The 18,128-nt window shown below is 44.0% G+C and overlaps 1 protein-coding gene across 8 annotated transcripts; it reads left to right on the forward strand.

Moving 5' to 3' along the window:
- The first annotated feature begins 12,233 nt into the window (after positions 1 to 12,233).
- Positions 12,234 to 16,661, forward strand: LOC124658051. 8 transcript variants are annotated; one of them, XM_047196498.1, is made up of 6 exons: positions 12,234 to 12,733; positions 12,828 to 14,090; positions 14,581 to 14,673; positions 15,698 to 15,831; positions 15,939 to 16,128; positions 16,356 to 16,661. In XM_047196498.1, the coding sequence occupies exons 2-6, from the start codon at positions 14,056 to 14,058 to the stop codon at positions 16,393 to 16,395; spliced, it is 492 nt and encodes a 163-aa protein (XP_047052454.1). In that variant the 5' UTR covers positions 12,234 to 12,733; positions 12,828 to 14,055; the 3' UTR covers positions 16,396 to 16,661. The 8 variants fall into 8 exon arrangements, 2 of the variants coding, with proteins under 2 accessions (XP_047052454.1, XP_047052453.1); XM_047196497.1 differs by having other exon boundaries at positions 12,878 to 14,090; XR_006988989.1 differs by having other exon boundaries at positions 12,828 to 12,964; positions 13,506 to 13,651; positions 15,698 to 16,661.
- The last annotated feature ends 1,467 nt before the right edge of the window (positions 16,662 to 18,128 follow it).

The following is an 18,128-nucleotide window of genomic DNA, read 5'->3' on the forward strand; positions in this document are numbered from 1 at the left end:
ATATAAGATGTTATTACAACAAATATACTTGATTGTAAATAACATATTATATTATGGGATGGAGAGAGTACATGCTAAATGTACATTTATGGTTTGTTGGGGTACTTGAGGAATGGCTGTCCACATATGTTGCATTTGGCAGCAAGCTTTTGTATCAAGAAATTAGATTCCTATGCTCAATCATCCGTGGAAGAAATTTCATTGTGACCACCCTGAAAATTCATTATCAGCAAATTAGATTGGATGTGCTTGTTCGTTTATGTATGAGAATGAAACTTAAACACTGTATAGATCCAGTATCTAAGGCATCAAAACAAAACCGCAATATGTTTTGTTACAGTGAAAACATCCAACGTTTTGTGCTACTCGTACTCGAAAAATGAAGCTTGTATGCAAGTAACACTATTTCTAGTTAGTTTGGTACGAACAATTAACAACCTCATCATGATAGACTTCAAAGCACAACATGTATATCGAATAGTCAGCAAGAACCAATAATTAACAAAATCTACTACTCGAAACATGAAACCCATATGGACTAACTCCACAACCTTTTCTGCCAACATTATTTCCAGTTACAAGTCACCATCTCATCATGATTGACTTCAAAGCACACCGACACCATCCACATTGCATATTCAAGAGTCGAGAATCAACAAGAGCTCTCCATTTGGACTTCCCACGGCTTCTTCTATGCTAAAGATCTGATATTTGGCAAGCTTTGCAATCTCCCTTGCCTCAATGGCCTGTTGATGATGGTGCCTTCTCCGGCAGTATAGGGCAAATGTACATATTACTGACGAGCCTGTGATTTTTTCTTTGATGGAAGGATCTATGACTGTATTGGTCCCCAAACCCATCTGCTGAGACACCAACCTCCGTACAGTTCTAAGTCGTGCTGCCTCGCAGAACATCACAGCCAGCCGAGCTAGAGCCCTCCTCTGGGTATCCACTCTTGGATGATCCTTGGCGAGATTGTTGTTGAAGTTCACTATAGCATGATAGGCTTCTAAGGCAGATATTGGTCCCACAGCTACCTCCGCCCTAAGACATTGTGATCAAAAGCAAAGTCACACATCAGCGTTTGTGCAAGATCCAATGTCTATATGTGTGCACGCATATAGCAAGAAAACAGAACGTATAATACATCCATTTTGATGTAATAAACTGTGTATTATAATTCTGCAAAAGGGTCGAAGCTAGGTATAATGCATCATCCATTTTGATGTAATAAACTGTATATTATAATTCTGCAAAAGGAATGAAGCTAGACGTGAAGTGGTTAACATACCAGTTGTTCTTTTTTACGAGGCTGCAGTAACTTGCTTTCAGGTGCCTGATCATTTGTGCGTTCAAATGCTGAGGAGGTTCTTCCACGCCATCTAGGTAGTACCAGCGGCCTTGACCGTTTCTAATGGCTGTGAGATAACCATTCTTGAGGTTAATGAGAAGCTGGGCTGAAGGAGACCCAGGACGATTAAGAGATATAAGAGCGTCGCGTCCCCTAAACTGTTCCCAAAGAGATTTGGGGCGCGTCGGACAAAAAAAAGTTTCCCGTCGCGTCCCCCAAAGCTGTTTTTTGTCCGGCGCGTCCCGATATGGTGTTCGGTGCCCCGAGCCCGTCCCCGCCCCACAGGGGACGCTCCGGGTACGCCGGACACAACGAAAAGAGAGGCGAAGCGACGCGGGTCCGACGCATCAGTGACTCGGAAGCCTAAAACTCCGTCGCCTACCTTTGTCAAGCGACGTTAATGGCGTCCCAGTTTTCCCAGGTGACGCAGGGACGCATCTCGTCGTGCATGGCCACGTGGCCGTTCGCGCCGGCGTTATTGCGTGCAACCACCCGCTGCCGCCGCTGTACATTAAGAGGCCCTGCGATTCGTCCCAATCTCTCACCGCTCCCAAACCTTCTCCTTGCCGCCCCCAGATCTTCTCCTCGTCGCTCCAAGCAATGTCGTCCTCGTCCTCCCGCAAGATCGCCGCGGCGAACGGCTTCGGCCGCGGCAGTGAAGGAGGCGTGGGCGCTGTACCACGCGAGATATCCTGTCCCGCCGGACATGCGCCTGCCAAGCAGCGGCTGCTGGAAGATGGCCATGAATGGCATTGGCATCCCGCCGCCGCAGACGTCGGGCACGGAGCGCTGGAAGGACGCCATCAGGGCCCGGTGGGCTGAACTCAGCGCCGAGGAGCGGGCGGGTCCAACCTGGGCGCCCAAGAACAACGACGATTGGTGGGCCACGTACTTCAAGGTCAAGTACGACGTGCAGATGCGCAGCACCATCGGCCTCATCGGTGGGCCGAACAGCTGGAACAGGGACGGGCGCGCCCGGTTCTGGGGCGTTCCGGGGCGCGCCCTCGAGAGCGTCATCCGCAACGGCGCTCCAAGGTTGAAGGCACCGCCCTCACCGCCACCGTCTCCCGCAGCGCAATGGCAGCCGAGGAGGACCACATACTCGTCCTCCTCGAACTCTTCTTCCTCAGGACCGGCCCGATCGACGCGTCCTCGTCGTACCGCTCGGCGCCCTACACCGTCCCCAATCGCGTGAAGGAGGAGCCGGCGACGCCCGTCAATCCGAGGTGCGGCGGCAGCGACAGCGACAGCCGGCGCCCTCCTCATCCCGAAGCCGGATGTGAAGGAGGAGTCGGAGGAAGCGACGTAGGCGGCGCTGCTGGCGGAGTACGAGCGGCAGCAGCGCCTCATCGCCAGCAGCGACGACCCCGAGGACTGCCCAAGGATGCGAGCGGCGTACTTGGTGTCGCTCAACGACAAGGACGCCTGGAGGGGCGACCTCGAGACGACGATCGCCTTGTCCATCCGCGACTCCGACAAGCCGCTCGTGGACCTCACCGACGACGGCGAGGCAGGGCCAAGCGGCCTGGTGAAGGAAGAGCCTGTCGACGAGCCCGACGAGCGCGTCAAGCAGGAGGTCGTCAACGACGACATGTACAACTTCCATCAGTACTACGACGCCTCTGGCCGCCGCAAGTACTTCTAGATTAGGTTTAATTTAAATTTAGTCAAATCTTGTTCGAATCTATGTAATATATGTCAAGTTTGGACGAATTTAATCGAATCTCGCTTAAGTTCAAAATTTTCGAAATTTTGTTTGGGGGACGCGACTGGGGAGCGATGTCCCCCAAACGCGGCACGAACAAAACACGTCCCCAAACGCTCAATCTAACGCCGTTTGGGGACGGTTTGGAGAACGCGACTGGATATGCTCTAATAAGCCATCCTTCCGCGTTGGTTGTGATAGGTACAGCCATGTAAGTGTTGTCTCTCCGGCTCTTTTCAGCATAGCGTGCCCTAATATCATCCATAAGATCATCCTATGTCTCGCTCGTGAGATCCGTCACATTTTACATTGTGGGTGGGTATGTTCTGCACAAGAACTTATTGATGTTAACATCCCATTAAATCTTTCAATATCTTTCTTTAAAAGTTCAAATAATCAATTTTCACAACAGCAATATTTTGGTTGTCATACAGTCATAAAAATACCAAAAGATATCTATCATGTAATAAGAAATTTATGCTTTCTAAGTAAATATATTTCAACCAAGAAACAATAATATCCCTTAGCTACAAGAAATACAGAAATCATGAAAACCCAAATATTATATGTACTAATTATTTTCCCTCTACCCGAACCCTTCCCACTTTCTCTTTAGTAGTCGACCATCGCATCTAGGTGCCCTGGTATCAACTCCGGATTCCTCTCCAGCACTCCTTTTTCCTGAGGTCATATGGTCATAACTATTTGGTACCGTGGACGTTGATTTCCAGCCCGATCTCTAGACGTTAGACTAGGTACTGTGGTTCCTACGTGAGGGACAGGGGCGGAGCTCCCAGTTGGGCAAGGTAAGGCGGCTGCCCTACCTTAATTTTTTGCAAAAAACTAGGCATTTGTCAGTGTATATTCAAGGTACAGCGTTTTAGCTCGTTTCTGGGAAATAAACGAAGAGAAATACTCCCTCCGATTCATATTAATTGACTTCAATATATATTTTTTAAAAAATGAAAAATTGACTTCAATATAGTATATAGATGTATCTATTGAAGTCAATTAATATGAATTAGAGGAAGTACGTAAATTGGGCTGGTTTCCAATTGCTCGGCCGAACTGGGCCTAATGGGCCGATCGCGGGGAGCCTGGGCAAGCGCACAAGGCCGTGAAGGCACAGCCACGATCGCTGGTTCTGTTTCTCCATGATCGGTACGATCGCTCGTTCCTCTTCCCTACGCGCCGACGCCGTCGTGATTCTGATTCGTGAACTCTTGTCCGGTTCTCCCACCGAAAACGGCGCTCCGGCCACCAGGCGCTGTGCTGCTCTAGCCTCTAGGAGACTAGGACTGCTGCTGCCTACCGGAGAGAACGAAGCAGCGGCGAATGCTCAGGCCAGGCCGGCATCCGGACTGTCGGAGTAGATCAACGAATCGATGATCGAGTACAGATGGACAGAAAAATGAAGGGACCTGCAGCTGCAAACAGAGGAGGTACAATGTTTTTGACTATGTAGTAATTTCATATTTTCATATTGGATGCAGATAATAGGGTTTGAAGTTATGAATTGTGAACTAGGTAAATTGGTAAATACTCACAGAACTGAATACTCGTGTCTTAATGTTGTGGATTGCAGATATAAAAATATATTTTATGCCACTTGCTAGTCGCACCGTCTCTAATTCACCAAGCACCCATAAATCTGATGGAAATAAAAATGATATGGAACATCAAGAGGAAGATCCAGAAGTGGAAGAATGGATTAGATCTATGACCGACGACACAGAACAAGTGGAAGATTCCGTTGAAGCCACAATGGCAGAGAATGTTGAGGTTCTAGGAGCTGAAGGTATAAATGATTTCATAGATTACATAAAGCATGATCCAGGTCTTCGCATTCCACTTGATCGGTTCGCTCCCAATGTTAGGGACGATGTTAGATTTGCTTACTTAAAGAATGTTCCAACTCAGCCAACTGATCATAATTTCCCTTCAAATAGAGATAATAGATCCTTTCGGCCACAATGGTATAAGAATTTTGATTGGTTGGAATATAATGTGGAAAATGATCTTTTCAAACATGATCGTATGGATGAGAAATTGGGCATGATGTCTTTACCAAATATGGGTACAACCATTGGAAAAATAGGGTGGATGCATTTTCGTAAGCATGTCGGAGGGCCATGTAGCAGGCATAATATGTCAAGGTCGGCATGTGATGATTTTAAAAATCAGAAGGCAAGTGTGAAAAGCAAAGTTACAACTTATACAAGTGATGCACTAGTAAAGTACTAGTTGAATGCCCGTGCGTTGCCACGGTTTTTTATGAATAATTTCAATGAGCCGTGGCAACACACGGGCAATTTTCCTCCTTTCGCCTCTCTCTCTCTCTCTCTCTCTCTCTCTCATTTCCAACCACCTCTTCGCTGCACCTTTTTCAACATCGTGTCTCCATTGTGATTTGTAGTCACCCCACTGCATCAATAATGCCTATACATGTAGTCGGTAGTAATCCCAAAACATGTCACTCGACCATTGTGCACCTATGGCACCTGTGTTTTTCAACTTTGTAAAATCCATAGCATGTGATTTAGGAGAGATTGCAACACTTTTGATAATGGTAATCATTTTGGTTTTTCACTCTGCCTCAAGTTGTGCATCAATTTTCCAAAATTATTTCTCAAATTTTAAACCCTCAAATGAGGCTCTATTTTCCTCTCCTTCCCTTTTTTTTTTTGGCAAACCTCTCCTTCACACATTGATACCACTAGAAGGAAAAGGGCTATAGCTGCACGGAAGGGTGCCGACGCACCACCATTGACGTGCGCCGGTGGCAAAATACCGCCGGCGAGCCATGTTAGGCCGCGCCGGCGAAGAACCTATACTGCCGGTGCACAAGAAAATTTAGTGCGCCGGGAATAAAATTTGAAGAGTTCTGGCCGGAAACAGAAAATATGGGCACCTTACCCCCGGCGCACCTCTATGGTGGTGCGCCGGTGGTAGGCAATGTACCACCGGCGCACCACCATAGAGGTGCGCCGGGGGTAAGTTGCCTAGATTTTTCTCTCCACCCCCCCCCCCCAATCGCCTTTTCAGTTTTTGAAAAAATAATAGAAAATGATAGAAAATTCGAAAAATAAAATCCTTTGAAATGCCCATGTAATATGTGATCTAGTTTTAGTGAAAATTTGAAAATTTGAATTTCGATGTATTATGCAAAATGGCGTTATCTTTCGGTAAAACGGGATTTCTGATTGCATACGACCTTCGATGAAAAACTTTTTTATATCAAAATCGATCTACTCGAAATTTCCTATTCGAATTCAACGGCCTACGGCCGTTTGGACAAAAAATGGATTCGTCAATTGGAAAACAGAAACAGGACTTTTTTGAGATTTAAGATTTGGGTGAAAAAAATAGAAAAAATACCCCCGGCGCACAACCCTACTTGGTGCGCCGGCGGTAACATCTCCTATATATAATGCAAACCGTCGACCTCCTCCTCACTTTCCTCACTTTCCCCTCTTCCTTCTCTTTTCCTCCTCCTCCACCTCCGATGGACTCCACCAACTACTGCACCGTCGACCTCCTCCGACCTCCTCCGCATGGCCTCCTCCGGCCACCTCCAACAGCCTCAACCTCCTCTCCGGCGTCGTCCACCTCCTCCGGCCTCCTCCGCATGCATGGACTTCTCCACCGGCCTCCTCCACCGGCCTCAACCTCCTCCGGCCTCCTCCACCGGCCTCAACCTCCTCCGGCCTCCTCCGCATGGCCACCACCACCTCCTCCGCATGGCCACCACCACCTCCTCCGCATGGCCACCACCACCTCCTCCGGCCTCCTCCACCTCCGGCCTCCCACTCCTCCACCTCCTACACCGGGGCAGCAACAAGAACGACAACCTCGGCCTACTAGACTGACAAAAAAACGGCACCACAACCGCGGCTCACGAGATCTAGATCTAGATCTAGATTTAAATTTTTTGTTTTCTGGTATAACTTACCGCCGGCGAACAAGGCAGGTGCGCCGGGGATAAATCGAGTTACTGCAGGCGAACCATCAGCTGCGCCGACGGTAAGCCATTATCACCGGCCTGTTCCCACTGGCGGGCGCTAGTGCGTCGGCAATAAGCAATTTTGGTGCGCCGGCAATAAGCCTTTTCCTAGTAGTGTACCGATCTCTCCGTTACAATTGGTGTGAGTGTTGTCGCTCGTTCGCCGCGTCATCTATCAGGCAGATCATGGAAATGACTTAATTCCGTTTACGCCTTACTATTATGCTTGTAGGGAAAAAATTTCAACAATACACGCGAGTTACAATTGTATTCAATCTTCTTTTCTGTATAGAGGCAGAGCCAGAATGTCTTTGTGAAGGTCTTATTCTTGGAGACATATAACCGTCTTAACCTCTAATAATTAATGCAATCGGAGGCTGCATGGCCAAACCTATTCAATATGAAATACGAAGAAGAAGAAACAAATGGAGATTGAGAAATGAGACTGTATATATAGTGTGTAAACAATACATGATACCAATGTAAAATTGTCCCAATCAAGAATGGAATAAAAAGATATGCATTTTCTTTTATAGATTTTTGAGCATATAATGGCACATAATTGCACATACACCAGGGTTATAACGACCATATCAAGTGTCTAAATGAACATAAATATAGGCTTATGCAACTATCTATGCATATGGATTGTTGGAAAGTCACAAGGATGGTGTAAAAACACTTTATTAAGGGAACAAGGGAACAAAGACCATACAATATTTAGCACAAGTTTGGAGAATTAACAACTGCAAAGATAAATATGTATTTATTAAAATATGCTTTTATGCAATCTGAACCAAAGTGAAGGGCATGAACAATTCACTTCATTACTTCCAGGATTTTTTGTTATGGAACAAACTTAGATTCAGTCATGGTTTACAAAAGCTTTCGGTTCATAGTGATTGGGGTAAAGTATGCAAGAGGGAGCATATTAGTTTCTTCTTTAATTGTTGTTGATAGCCCTTTATATATTTACATGCTTGCAATAATTTATTAACACATTAAGTGTTGACCATTGTTATTATTATCTGACTTCATAAGAAAGCTAAATTAAATGCAATTTTTTAAAACGTTGTGACAAGAATGTTGGAGATAATGTAAGGAAACATAGTAAGGTGTTCGTGTGTTGCTACGGGACGGAAAAATATGAAATAGCTCATCATTTCAATTAACTGATATATTTCATCCTTTCCGTCCACCGGATACATCATAATTCAATGCAAATAGTGGAAGCATTTGTTGGTGACAAAGGCTTTCATTAAATATTTTGTGCACATTATAATTTAAAATATGCTTGACATCTTACTGAAAAGATCTTGCCATGGTTATCCATAGGGAAATGGAAAACAATATACTCTTGACCCTTCAAACACCGGAAACAAATCCATTTTTAATATTCATTTTGCTCCTTTTTAAAATCAAAATGTAAATATTTATTTCAAAAAATTACGCAGTAGGATAGTTTCCTTATTTTTTCTGCATGGAAAAATAACCGATCACAGTTGTAACTCACAAGCATGTTATTTACCCATCAACAATTGACTCTGAAAGAAACAAATGTTTCTGCAAGATACCACATGAATAAGCAGCAACAATATTCAGAACGATGACAACAGTGAGAACCAACTAACACAGCAGTGAGTAGGCTTGATTGAAAAATGCATACATGTTCTCCATAAAATCATATTTTCAGTCAGAAGCAACAAAAGAACACAACACGTATCACAGTGGGATGTAAAATCTGTTCAATGGCATGCAATATTGAATTGATATTTCAAAAATAAGAAAAGACAGAATACCGAGAGGAAGAGAGGCGAAAGGAGGACCCAAACCTCTTTTTTGGTTGTACGGTGACTGGTGAGGGAGAACCAACTCTCATGTCATAGTAATCAAGATATCTCTTATCTGAAGTCATTCTACCAAAACTACAGTTCCATACATTATAAAAACCAGAGGCAAAGTTTTATTCTTCAAGAAGAAGGCAGAATAAAGATGTCCTTAAATAATAATAAAAACTAAATAGCGTTTTCAATAAACCTTCATCTGCATAAGCAACTAGTTATACTCTCTCCGTCTAAAAATAGATGTCATTCAGACCGTCTTTTTTTTGAGCCACTTTATGGTCTCACATGTCTTTTTCTGATCTGCATTGGATATCCTTAAAAAAATATTACTTCCAATTGCATAAAACATACGCTTCTAGAGATGAAGAAATACTTGCATGCATGGACCTTGAATAAAAAATTCAGTTGAACTGAAAAGGAAACATACACAAGAAAAGCAGTTGATTGCGACTGTTGGGCACTGGCCTTGAATAGAAAATTAGTTGAGCTGAAAAGAATACATACACAAGCAACAACTGGTGATTCGTGTGCAGTTTGTGGCACGTCAATGTGCACTCAATACAGATAACGCTGCATTGATCAAGTAAAAACTTATTAAGAAAACCACCGAAGTAGTGGAACAACTGCATCTCCAAGGGAAACTATTGATTAACCAAAGTTCATAACAAGTCTAGGACACGCACCAAAGAGCCTACTCATTGAACATTCCAAACGACTTCCCCTGGAAAAGCAGCACAATTTCATACTTGGACGACCTATGTTCAAAGTTCTAGAACGTATATGCCATCTACTGTTCGAGGAGCATATCCAATATTAAAAGAGAGCAGAAGACGATGAGCAGGACGCTAGACCTCATTGGCATTGGCAATCCCTTAACCCTCGTATCGGTCGATCCGAATAGACAACCGACCCGGCCAGAGGGGACGCAAGTATCGCGGCGAATTGGCCGCGACTGCGACGGCGAGGTCACATGGACCTGCGCCTTTGTGCCAAGGTGAAGGTCTGAGATCCAATTGCATGGTTTGGGCGGCTACAACGATCTCCTGCAAAATGGCCGTGTTTTATGCGTTCTTTTTTTATCGAGAGAGGAACATGTGGGTTTTCATCGAGCTGATTAGGTGAGCAGAGTGCCCGAAGAAGGATGAAACGGGCTACGAAAGATGAGGCAAAACGCGAATCGGGCGGAAAACCGAACGTCTTCCTCTATCTCAGCTATTTTTAAGGGTGGTAGCATTTTCTAGGTAAATAGTGTGAAATGTGACATCACGAGAAGTGTGACATCGCATGTTTCGCCTTAATAGTAAAGATTCTGACGCAGAACACATGCGTGGGGGCACAAGAAAGAAGCAGCCTCTGTCAACAATGCCTTGAGATGCCTACACTCGAGAGTCGAGAGAAGGAGGCGACGTGCTCGCTTCACGCAAGTGGCATGTCGTGCATATGACGACGTCACAAGAATGTCACCTTCTTGATGCATGGTTGCCGTGTACAAGAGACCCTGCAGCCAGGTTCCATGTGTGTCGGCGTCGATACACGGATTGATTATGCATGACCACTAATAACGAAACTAAATGGCATCACAACTCTTATTCCACCGGATCAGGGGACGACGAGAATGACATGGCGACAACAAGATACCACACGATGGCGCCGATGGGGAGAAGGTCCTCATCAATCATGGAGTAGAGCGAATGTCCCGTGTGAACGGAGCCCATCGTTTCATGCGCACGCCGACGTAGCAGAAGCCCGAGAGGATCACCTGGGAGTAAAAGGAGAAGTCCTTAACCATCATGTCAACGCACCGCATGGACCGAACCAAGAACAACCTACTACTCATGTAGAATAATAGCCCAATTTTCAGACCAAGCTCAAAGATGTACAGAGAAAAATTCAAAAAAAAATCCCGGATCTGGAGCAAAAGTAATCAAGGTTTACCTATTGTAACCTATGTTGTCTCCCTTGACGCCTCCTTCAACTCTTAAAATCATCTGATCCGCTGAGGACGTGAGGTATGGCGCCTCGATGATGGAGGGGGCACGACTGACGAGGTGCCACCGTCTTCTGTACCCTCCACCAGATGGAATCTGCAACTCCACAACATCTGTACTCGGACCCGGGATCTGCTCTACGGACCCGACAATCTGCTCGACGGACCCGGGATCCTCCCAGACATCCTAGCTCGTTCCTCCTAGCCTCCACGCAGGTTGGGGATGTTGAGATCACAGCGACCGTCTACCATCGTTCCCGTCCTATGATGCGGCATCTGCGAGCTGAACTCCATCCTCTAGGAAAAGCGTCCCAGGAAATCAATTCGCGAGCGGCGAGGAACAACCGAACAAGGTCGCCAGGTGATTAAAGTCCGTGGTGTGGTCGGCGTTGATGGCGTGGGCGACGGTCTCCGTGTCTGGTACTCTGTCGAAGGCGTGCGCGCGGTGGAGCAGGGCCTGGCCGGGAGTAGTGCAGCGGGTGGGACGAGCGGGGCCACGTTCCGGCGATGGTGGACGAGCGCGGGAACCTTCCGGTGCTGATGGGTGCGCTCGACGCCGCGACGGCAAGCATGGCATGGGCACGGCGGTGGTGTTTGCGTGATTCTGCAGGAACTCGGCGGCCTGCGTCGCTGCTCGCTTGAGGACTGCTCGAGGTCCAAGCTAGTTCGATCTGTATCCTGAAAAAACAATCTCCAGCTAGTTCCCTGGCCTCTCCATGAAAGTCATCCAGATTATCTACATGATTCGAGGATGAATCAGAGTAAGAATGAGATGAAGAAGAGGATGAGCAGTGCAAGCTAGTCTCCCCAATGAATGATGATCCGGTTCCATTCTGATTAGGCAAACAAAAAACTAGTCGGATCATACTCCATTGAGAGATGCCACGCTCGGGGATGGGAGAAAGATGGGAGGAGTGGGGCATCTAACGAGAGATTAATGAAGAACTAATTGTGTGCATGTAGGGGCAAGTTTGGAACTTTTTTCTTGATAGTTTCCGTTCCTTAATCCGCACCCTTACAAATTAATTGGTATCTGAAATAAATGGAAAACAAAAGATTTGATTTGATATTATACTATATATAAAAGTTGAACCGCTTTGCTGAAATCTCAGCGTTTTGGAGTTTTAGTCACTGTTCACGGTAGTTTTTCATCCACTTAAAGCTTGACACGTGGGTGATTTTCGTTGTGTTTCAGCGATGGCTCGCTTGAGTCAAAGAGGTGATGTACCTCACGTTCCCACGATAACACGTTGGTCGGCCAAACGTCTTTTGCCTCATATGCCTGGTGGATTATTTCTCCCGTGAGGTTCGCCTGGAAACGTCCAGTGCTCTCCTTTTCTACCATTTTCTCTCCCCCTCCACTATCCGTCACCGTCCCAGCTTGGGCGTGGAGTAGCGACCGCGGAGGTCCAGCGTCAAGAGGCAGTGCAGGCCGACCTGCTTGGGGGTGGGGAACGGCGGCCGCTGTTGAGGTCAGCCGGAGCTTGGCCGGGGAAAGCTGCCGGCGAGGTGCAGCCAGCGTGGTCGCCGACGTCCCCGCGCAGCGGCAGCCACCGAAGAAATTAGGCGGTCGCGCGGCGCCGCTGCAGATTATTCATCTTTGCCCCTTCCTCTTGGACCTCGCTGCTATTCCTTCCTGCGACCGCGCCGTCCGGCGTTGAGGAGCTCGTGATTGTCAGCAGGGACAACGAGGGTGGGCGCCTGGGGGAGACACCGTTCCCTCCCGATGCTACCCTGGGCATCGCGGATGGCATTAGCGAAGCAGTCATAATCGTACGCGCCAGAGCTCCACCGTATTGCCCGAGATCTCTGCCGCGGCCGTTGATACAAGCACGCCCTTGAGGTATGTTTGTGTTTGCCTCATTCAATTTTGATTTGTTTTGTTCCTATGTCAAATGAGAACTCCAACTTTGTTCCTCTGAAATCACCTACTGCAGAATTTCATGGAAATGACCAAAAACTGAATTCAGTCGTGCTTCTGCTGTAGGAATCTGTGCAGTCACCAGGAAGATGTGGCCACAAGACTCGTGGAGCGTGTTTTCGACTTGCAAAGAGAATGACTGAACGTTTCTAGGTGCACGTTAGGCACAGTTTCAGTTCTAAAATTCAATCGTAGATTGCTAGGAATCTACACGATTCTTGTGTTTCTAGGTGCACGTGACAGTTTCAGTCTTGCACAGAGAATGGCTTAACGGTTTTTCCTTCTCCAGCTGTGATTCACTCTTTTTTCTTTGAGGTTTCTGAAATTTCTCAGAGTGACCATCTTTCCTGACCATTATAACTCGTGTCATTTGTTATGCGGTGCAGTAGCTTCTATTATAGTTCATCTACACTCGGTTAATTGAAAGTATGATTGAATGCAGATTCAGGTGTGCTATTTGTTTTCTGTCTGTCTAATGAAGTATTATTGTGATACATGTATATGCCTCCAGGCTGGACAGTTTAGATGCTCTGCTGCCTCCGTTTAAGTCTTGTGCTCTGCTTTCTACTATGATGGAGTTTTAATCAGCAAAAATTCGATAATCATCCCACTTCCTATGCTTGGGATCAAATACAGAATTGTTGGATTGGCTCTTCTACCGAACATTGTTGTTTACTTTATTTATGTTGCCCAGCTATTTCTTCAAGGAATGTTGGCCAGCTATTTATTCAAGGAAGAACCAACAAAGCCTGGGGCCTGATATATTGGCATCTAATAGAAGTTGGAATATATTGCACCTGATAATGAGTGACTAATCCACACAGCTTTAATACAACAATGGTAAGATATAGTTCTTCCAGATCATTTATTTCTTTTGGCTTTGATATATAATGAGGGGAATATTTCATATTTTGTCTCTCTATTGCAGAAGACACTTCAAATAAAATTGGTGATCTACATACATAGTCAAAAAAATTCCCGAAAGCTAGCATTGTCCACTGCCTTCTCTTTCCAGAAATTAGCTGGGCCAAATATTTCCTTCAACAAAACATATTTTAATCTTAATAATGGTTGTTTCTTAATTTAACTGTGGTGGTAACTATATTAATGTGCAGTTTTTTCCCCAGAAGGAAACTTAGTAATCAGTCAACTGTGAATCCTCCAGATTGTACACCTTTCAGGACTTGGTCTTTTCTTTCGCTTTCCTCTATGGGAGCTAAAACACATCATAATGAAGTACTTTTATGCACATGTCCTACAGTTTTTTAATGACTCGGAGGTAATAAGTTCGTATATTCACATTCCTACATTCTGTGAACAAATGAACTAATTAGTAATTTATTTTAGCATGTACTTCCAAGAAATTGATTATTTTTGTCTGCCAAGTAGTAAATGAATGTATGGTAATTATTGTCCAAAAACTATAGGCCCATATAGAGGTATTATTCTGAAATGAATCTTAACTATACTCAACACCAGTCTTTTAGCATCCACTTCAAACGTTAGTAATGTTTCAATGGTAATAAGTTAATAAAAGGTTGCATGCATCAATTGATGCATAGGCTGGGGTCATCATCCCCTATTTCTAAAAAAATTAAAACAACAAACAAATGTTTTAGCTGTTATGGAAATCATGTAGTCAACTCAAACCCCCTTTTTTGGATTTTGCTTATGGATAGACTTAAAATAATAGAGATGCTGCAGCACATGGATTTCTAGCTCTGCAGAATTGACTGCTTACTCAAAAGAACTCAACCATACCTCTACAGATGCAGGATAATCCTTAAGTTGATTCATAAGGTCTTCTACCAACCGAATACAAGAGTATACGATGGCCTAAAGTCCTGGATAGAAGGATTTAGGTAGCTCTTTCTCTTTATTTGTTTTTGTCTTTACATACTCTCTTTTATTAATATATATATTTGCGTAGTACACTGTTTACCTTTTAGAGAAGATTTATAGATATTACAAACGCTCAATGGAAAGAGATTTCCTTTCGGTGGCTGACAGATGGTTTGTGTTGTCAATGTGTTATTATTTTCCTTCCGGTTAGAAGGCACAAATCTTATATGACTCTTTGTTTGACACCTTTGACACAGGAATAAGAGCTCTATTTCCTGCAACTTTTAGTTGTCTGCAACTTTTGGTTGTCCGTGCGCACCTGTTCTTATGCATCTATTAGTTAAATGGATTTTATCATAGATGCATACCCGATCAAGCAACCTAGCCAAAAAAGTTCACCATTTAGGTCCATGTTTTATTTAGGGACTCTACATTATTCTTCACTGGTTTTATTTGAATTAATCCCTGCTAATTGGTGCGATTTTGCATGAACATGGTAAATTTATTATAGGTTGTGCTTTAGTTGTACTGGAGTTTTGCGTGTACAACAAACATGTAAGATGATCAGTTTGATGATGCATATATTTAGTTGATTTTGATTTCCATTGACTACATAGAATTGTTAGGTTTGGACTTATTGATAAACATGTATTGCAATTTTCTTCTTTTCAAGCGGTTCTCTGATTACCGCCTGATCTAATGTTCTTTTTGAATGTTCTCTGTAAAATATTGATTCTTTTTGAAATGCCACATGAATTGACATCAATACAATATTTTGTAATTTTACTTTTTATGGTTGTGAATTTGCCTCATCCCCTATACTCCAAAATGCGTACATGGATTTCTGACGGATCTTATCAGTGTGTAGTGCTTATGCTGCAGTGTGCATTGCGTTTCTTAAGGATCGTAAGGATCATTGTACTGTTGTCTTGCCAAAATGCGTACATGGATTTCTGACGGATCTTATCAGTGTGTAGTGCTTATGCTGCAGTGTGCATTGCGTTTCTTAAGGATCGTAAGGATCATTGTACTGTTGTCTTGCAGATGTGGGATCGAAGGTCACTTGGAGGACAATAGGCAGGCTGTACCGGAATTTACTCAACTGCCAATTACGGATCAATTATACTGTTGTCTTGCATTGTGTTCTCCAGCTGGTTGTACAGCTATTGCCGCTACAGGTCTGAACTCTGAATTTACTCAACTTCCAATTACGGATCAATTCAACAACGGTCTGAAGCAGATCAGATTGCAGCCATTGTCTAAGCTCCCGGTGGATGCACTGTAGGGGAGCTACCAAGCCTGGCATTGAAGTATCAAGTCGAGAATAAGGACACAAATACCATCTATATTTTGCGTTGTGCACTAAAGCCGCGTCAGTTATTGCACAAACTGACAGGATGTCAAGCCATGCTACAGAGAGAGGGAGAGGGAGAGAGAGAGAGTTCAGAAGCAGTTGCTGCCCTAGCCAAGAAAAGGTACATCCCCACATTAGTTCCATACTGATGAAGTTACAGTAGAACTACCAATCTTTCCATTCACTCTCTGCAGTGGAAACAATGAGCATAAAAAACCATTACGAATAGTTCCCGCCTAAGTAGATCATTGGACGCTGCCAGCTCAAATTTTAGAATGAACTTCAGGTAAATAAAAGGAGTTTCATAACAAGCATAAAAACACTAATTCTGGAATTTCCTCCATGCAGGAAACACCAATATCTCATCTCCAGCAACAGGTCAATGTAGCCTGAAAGAGAGAAAGAAAAAGAGTATTCCTACTAAGTTAAACTAGCATAATTGCTTCATCAATATAGCTATTTGGTGGGCACCCGCCATCGGAAATTCTATAGTACTGCATCCATTGCTTATGTTGGACAATTTCCAATGTAATTACCTCTATTACAAATTATTAGCACCACCTAACCGTCTCCGCACTTGAGTGTAGATGTATGTGTCTCTATTTTAAACATAGATTATTATTCACAGGCGCGGCGTGTCGCCGCGCTCCCCTTCCTAGTCTTGCTAACGAGGGGTGCGCTTGCAAATTCGTGCTCTTTTTCTAAGGAACGGACAGAGTGCTAATTAATTGGTATCTATAATAACTGGGAAACAAAAGATTTGATTTGATATCTTGCTAACGAGGGGTGCGGGAACGGGCGCACTAAAAAAACCATCCAATGGTGAACGTTTACTTAGAGCGATTTAACGGCTCAGATGTTTCCAATCTTTGACATCAAACATGTTTGACGACGTACCAACTCGAATATAATAGTAAAGATGAAACTCGTGTTGATACTTCTTTGGGCATTGTAAGTTATCTAGCATTGCAAGGTGAACCATTCTGTGGACATGATGAATCAGCTACTTCTTTAAACAAAGGCAATTTCTTGGAGATGCTTGATTGGTATAAAGAAAGAAATAGGGAAGTGAAGCTTGCATTTGAAGATCTATGTCCTAAAAATGCCAAAATGACTTCCTCAACTATTCAGAAAGCACTTGCCAGACATTGTGCGCAGGAAGTCACCAAATCCATCAAAGAAGAGATGGATGGTTGTCTTTTCTCTGTTCTTATAGATGAATCACGTGATATATCTGTGAAAGAACAAATGGCCGTGGTTGTGAGGTAAGTGTCGAAGTGTGTTAAGTATTTTGTCTTTACTTCTTTTCCATGTAGTTTTATTCAACAAAATTTTATCATTTTATCGTAGGTATGTGAACAAGAGTGGAGATATTATTGAAAGATTTTTGGGTATTCAGCATGTCCCAAACACAACATCTCCAGCTTTAAAGAAGGCACTTTTGGAGGTTTTCTCTAAACACGGTCTACTTATTGCAAGACTACGAGGGCAAGGGTATGATGGAGCATCTAATATGAGGGGAGAATTTAATGGCCTTCAGAACTTAATCCGTGATGAGAACCCAAATGCTTTTTATGTGCATTGCTTTGTTCACCAGTTGCAGCTGACTGTTGTTGCTTTATCGAGGTGTTGCAAAGGTCTTGAGGATTTCTTTGATGATGTGAAAGAGATTGCCAATCTCTCTAGTTCATCTTGCAGGAGGAATGATATATTGTTTGATAAGCACAAAGAGAATCTTCTATCTAAGATCAAGAAAGGTGAAATGCCCACGGGAAGAGGGAAAAATCAAGAAACATCTGTGTGCCGACCTGGAGATACAAGGTGGGGTTCTCACTACACAACCTTATGTCGTATTGAATCAATGTGGGATGCAGCGATAGAAATTTTGAGCATTGTTGAGTATGATTCTCGTAATCCAACTAAGACAGGAGGTTATGTTCATAAAATGGAGACTTTTAGTTTTGTGTTCCACATGAAGATGATGTTAAGACTGCTTCGTATGACAAATGATGTATCTCTTCTATTGCAAAAGAAGGATCAGAATATTATTCAGGTATGAGATAACGTTTAATGGTTACTTTTTCTATGTATATTTTGTTGATCTAAACTTCTATTTGTATC

The sequence above is a fragment of the Lolium rigidum genome, chromosome 5, assembly GCF_022539505.1.
Source record: "Lolium rigidum isolate FL_2022 chromosome 5, APGP_CSIRO_Lrig_0.1, whole genome shotgun sequence".
Taxonomy (NCBI): domain Eukaryota; kingdom Viridiplantae; phylum Streptophyta; class Magnoliopsida; order Poales; family Poaceae; genus Lolium; species Lolium rigidum.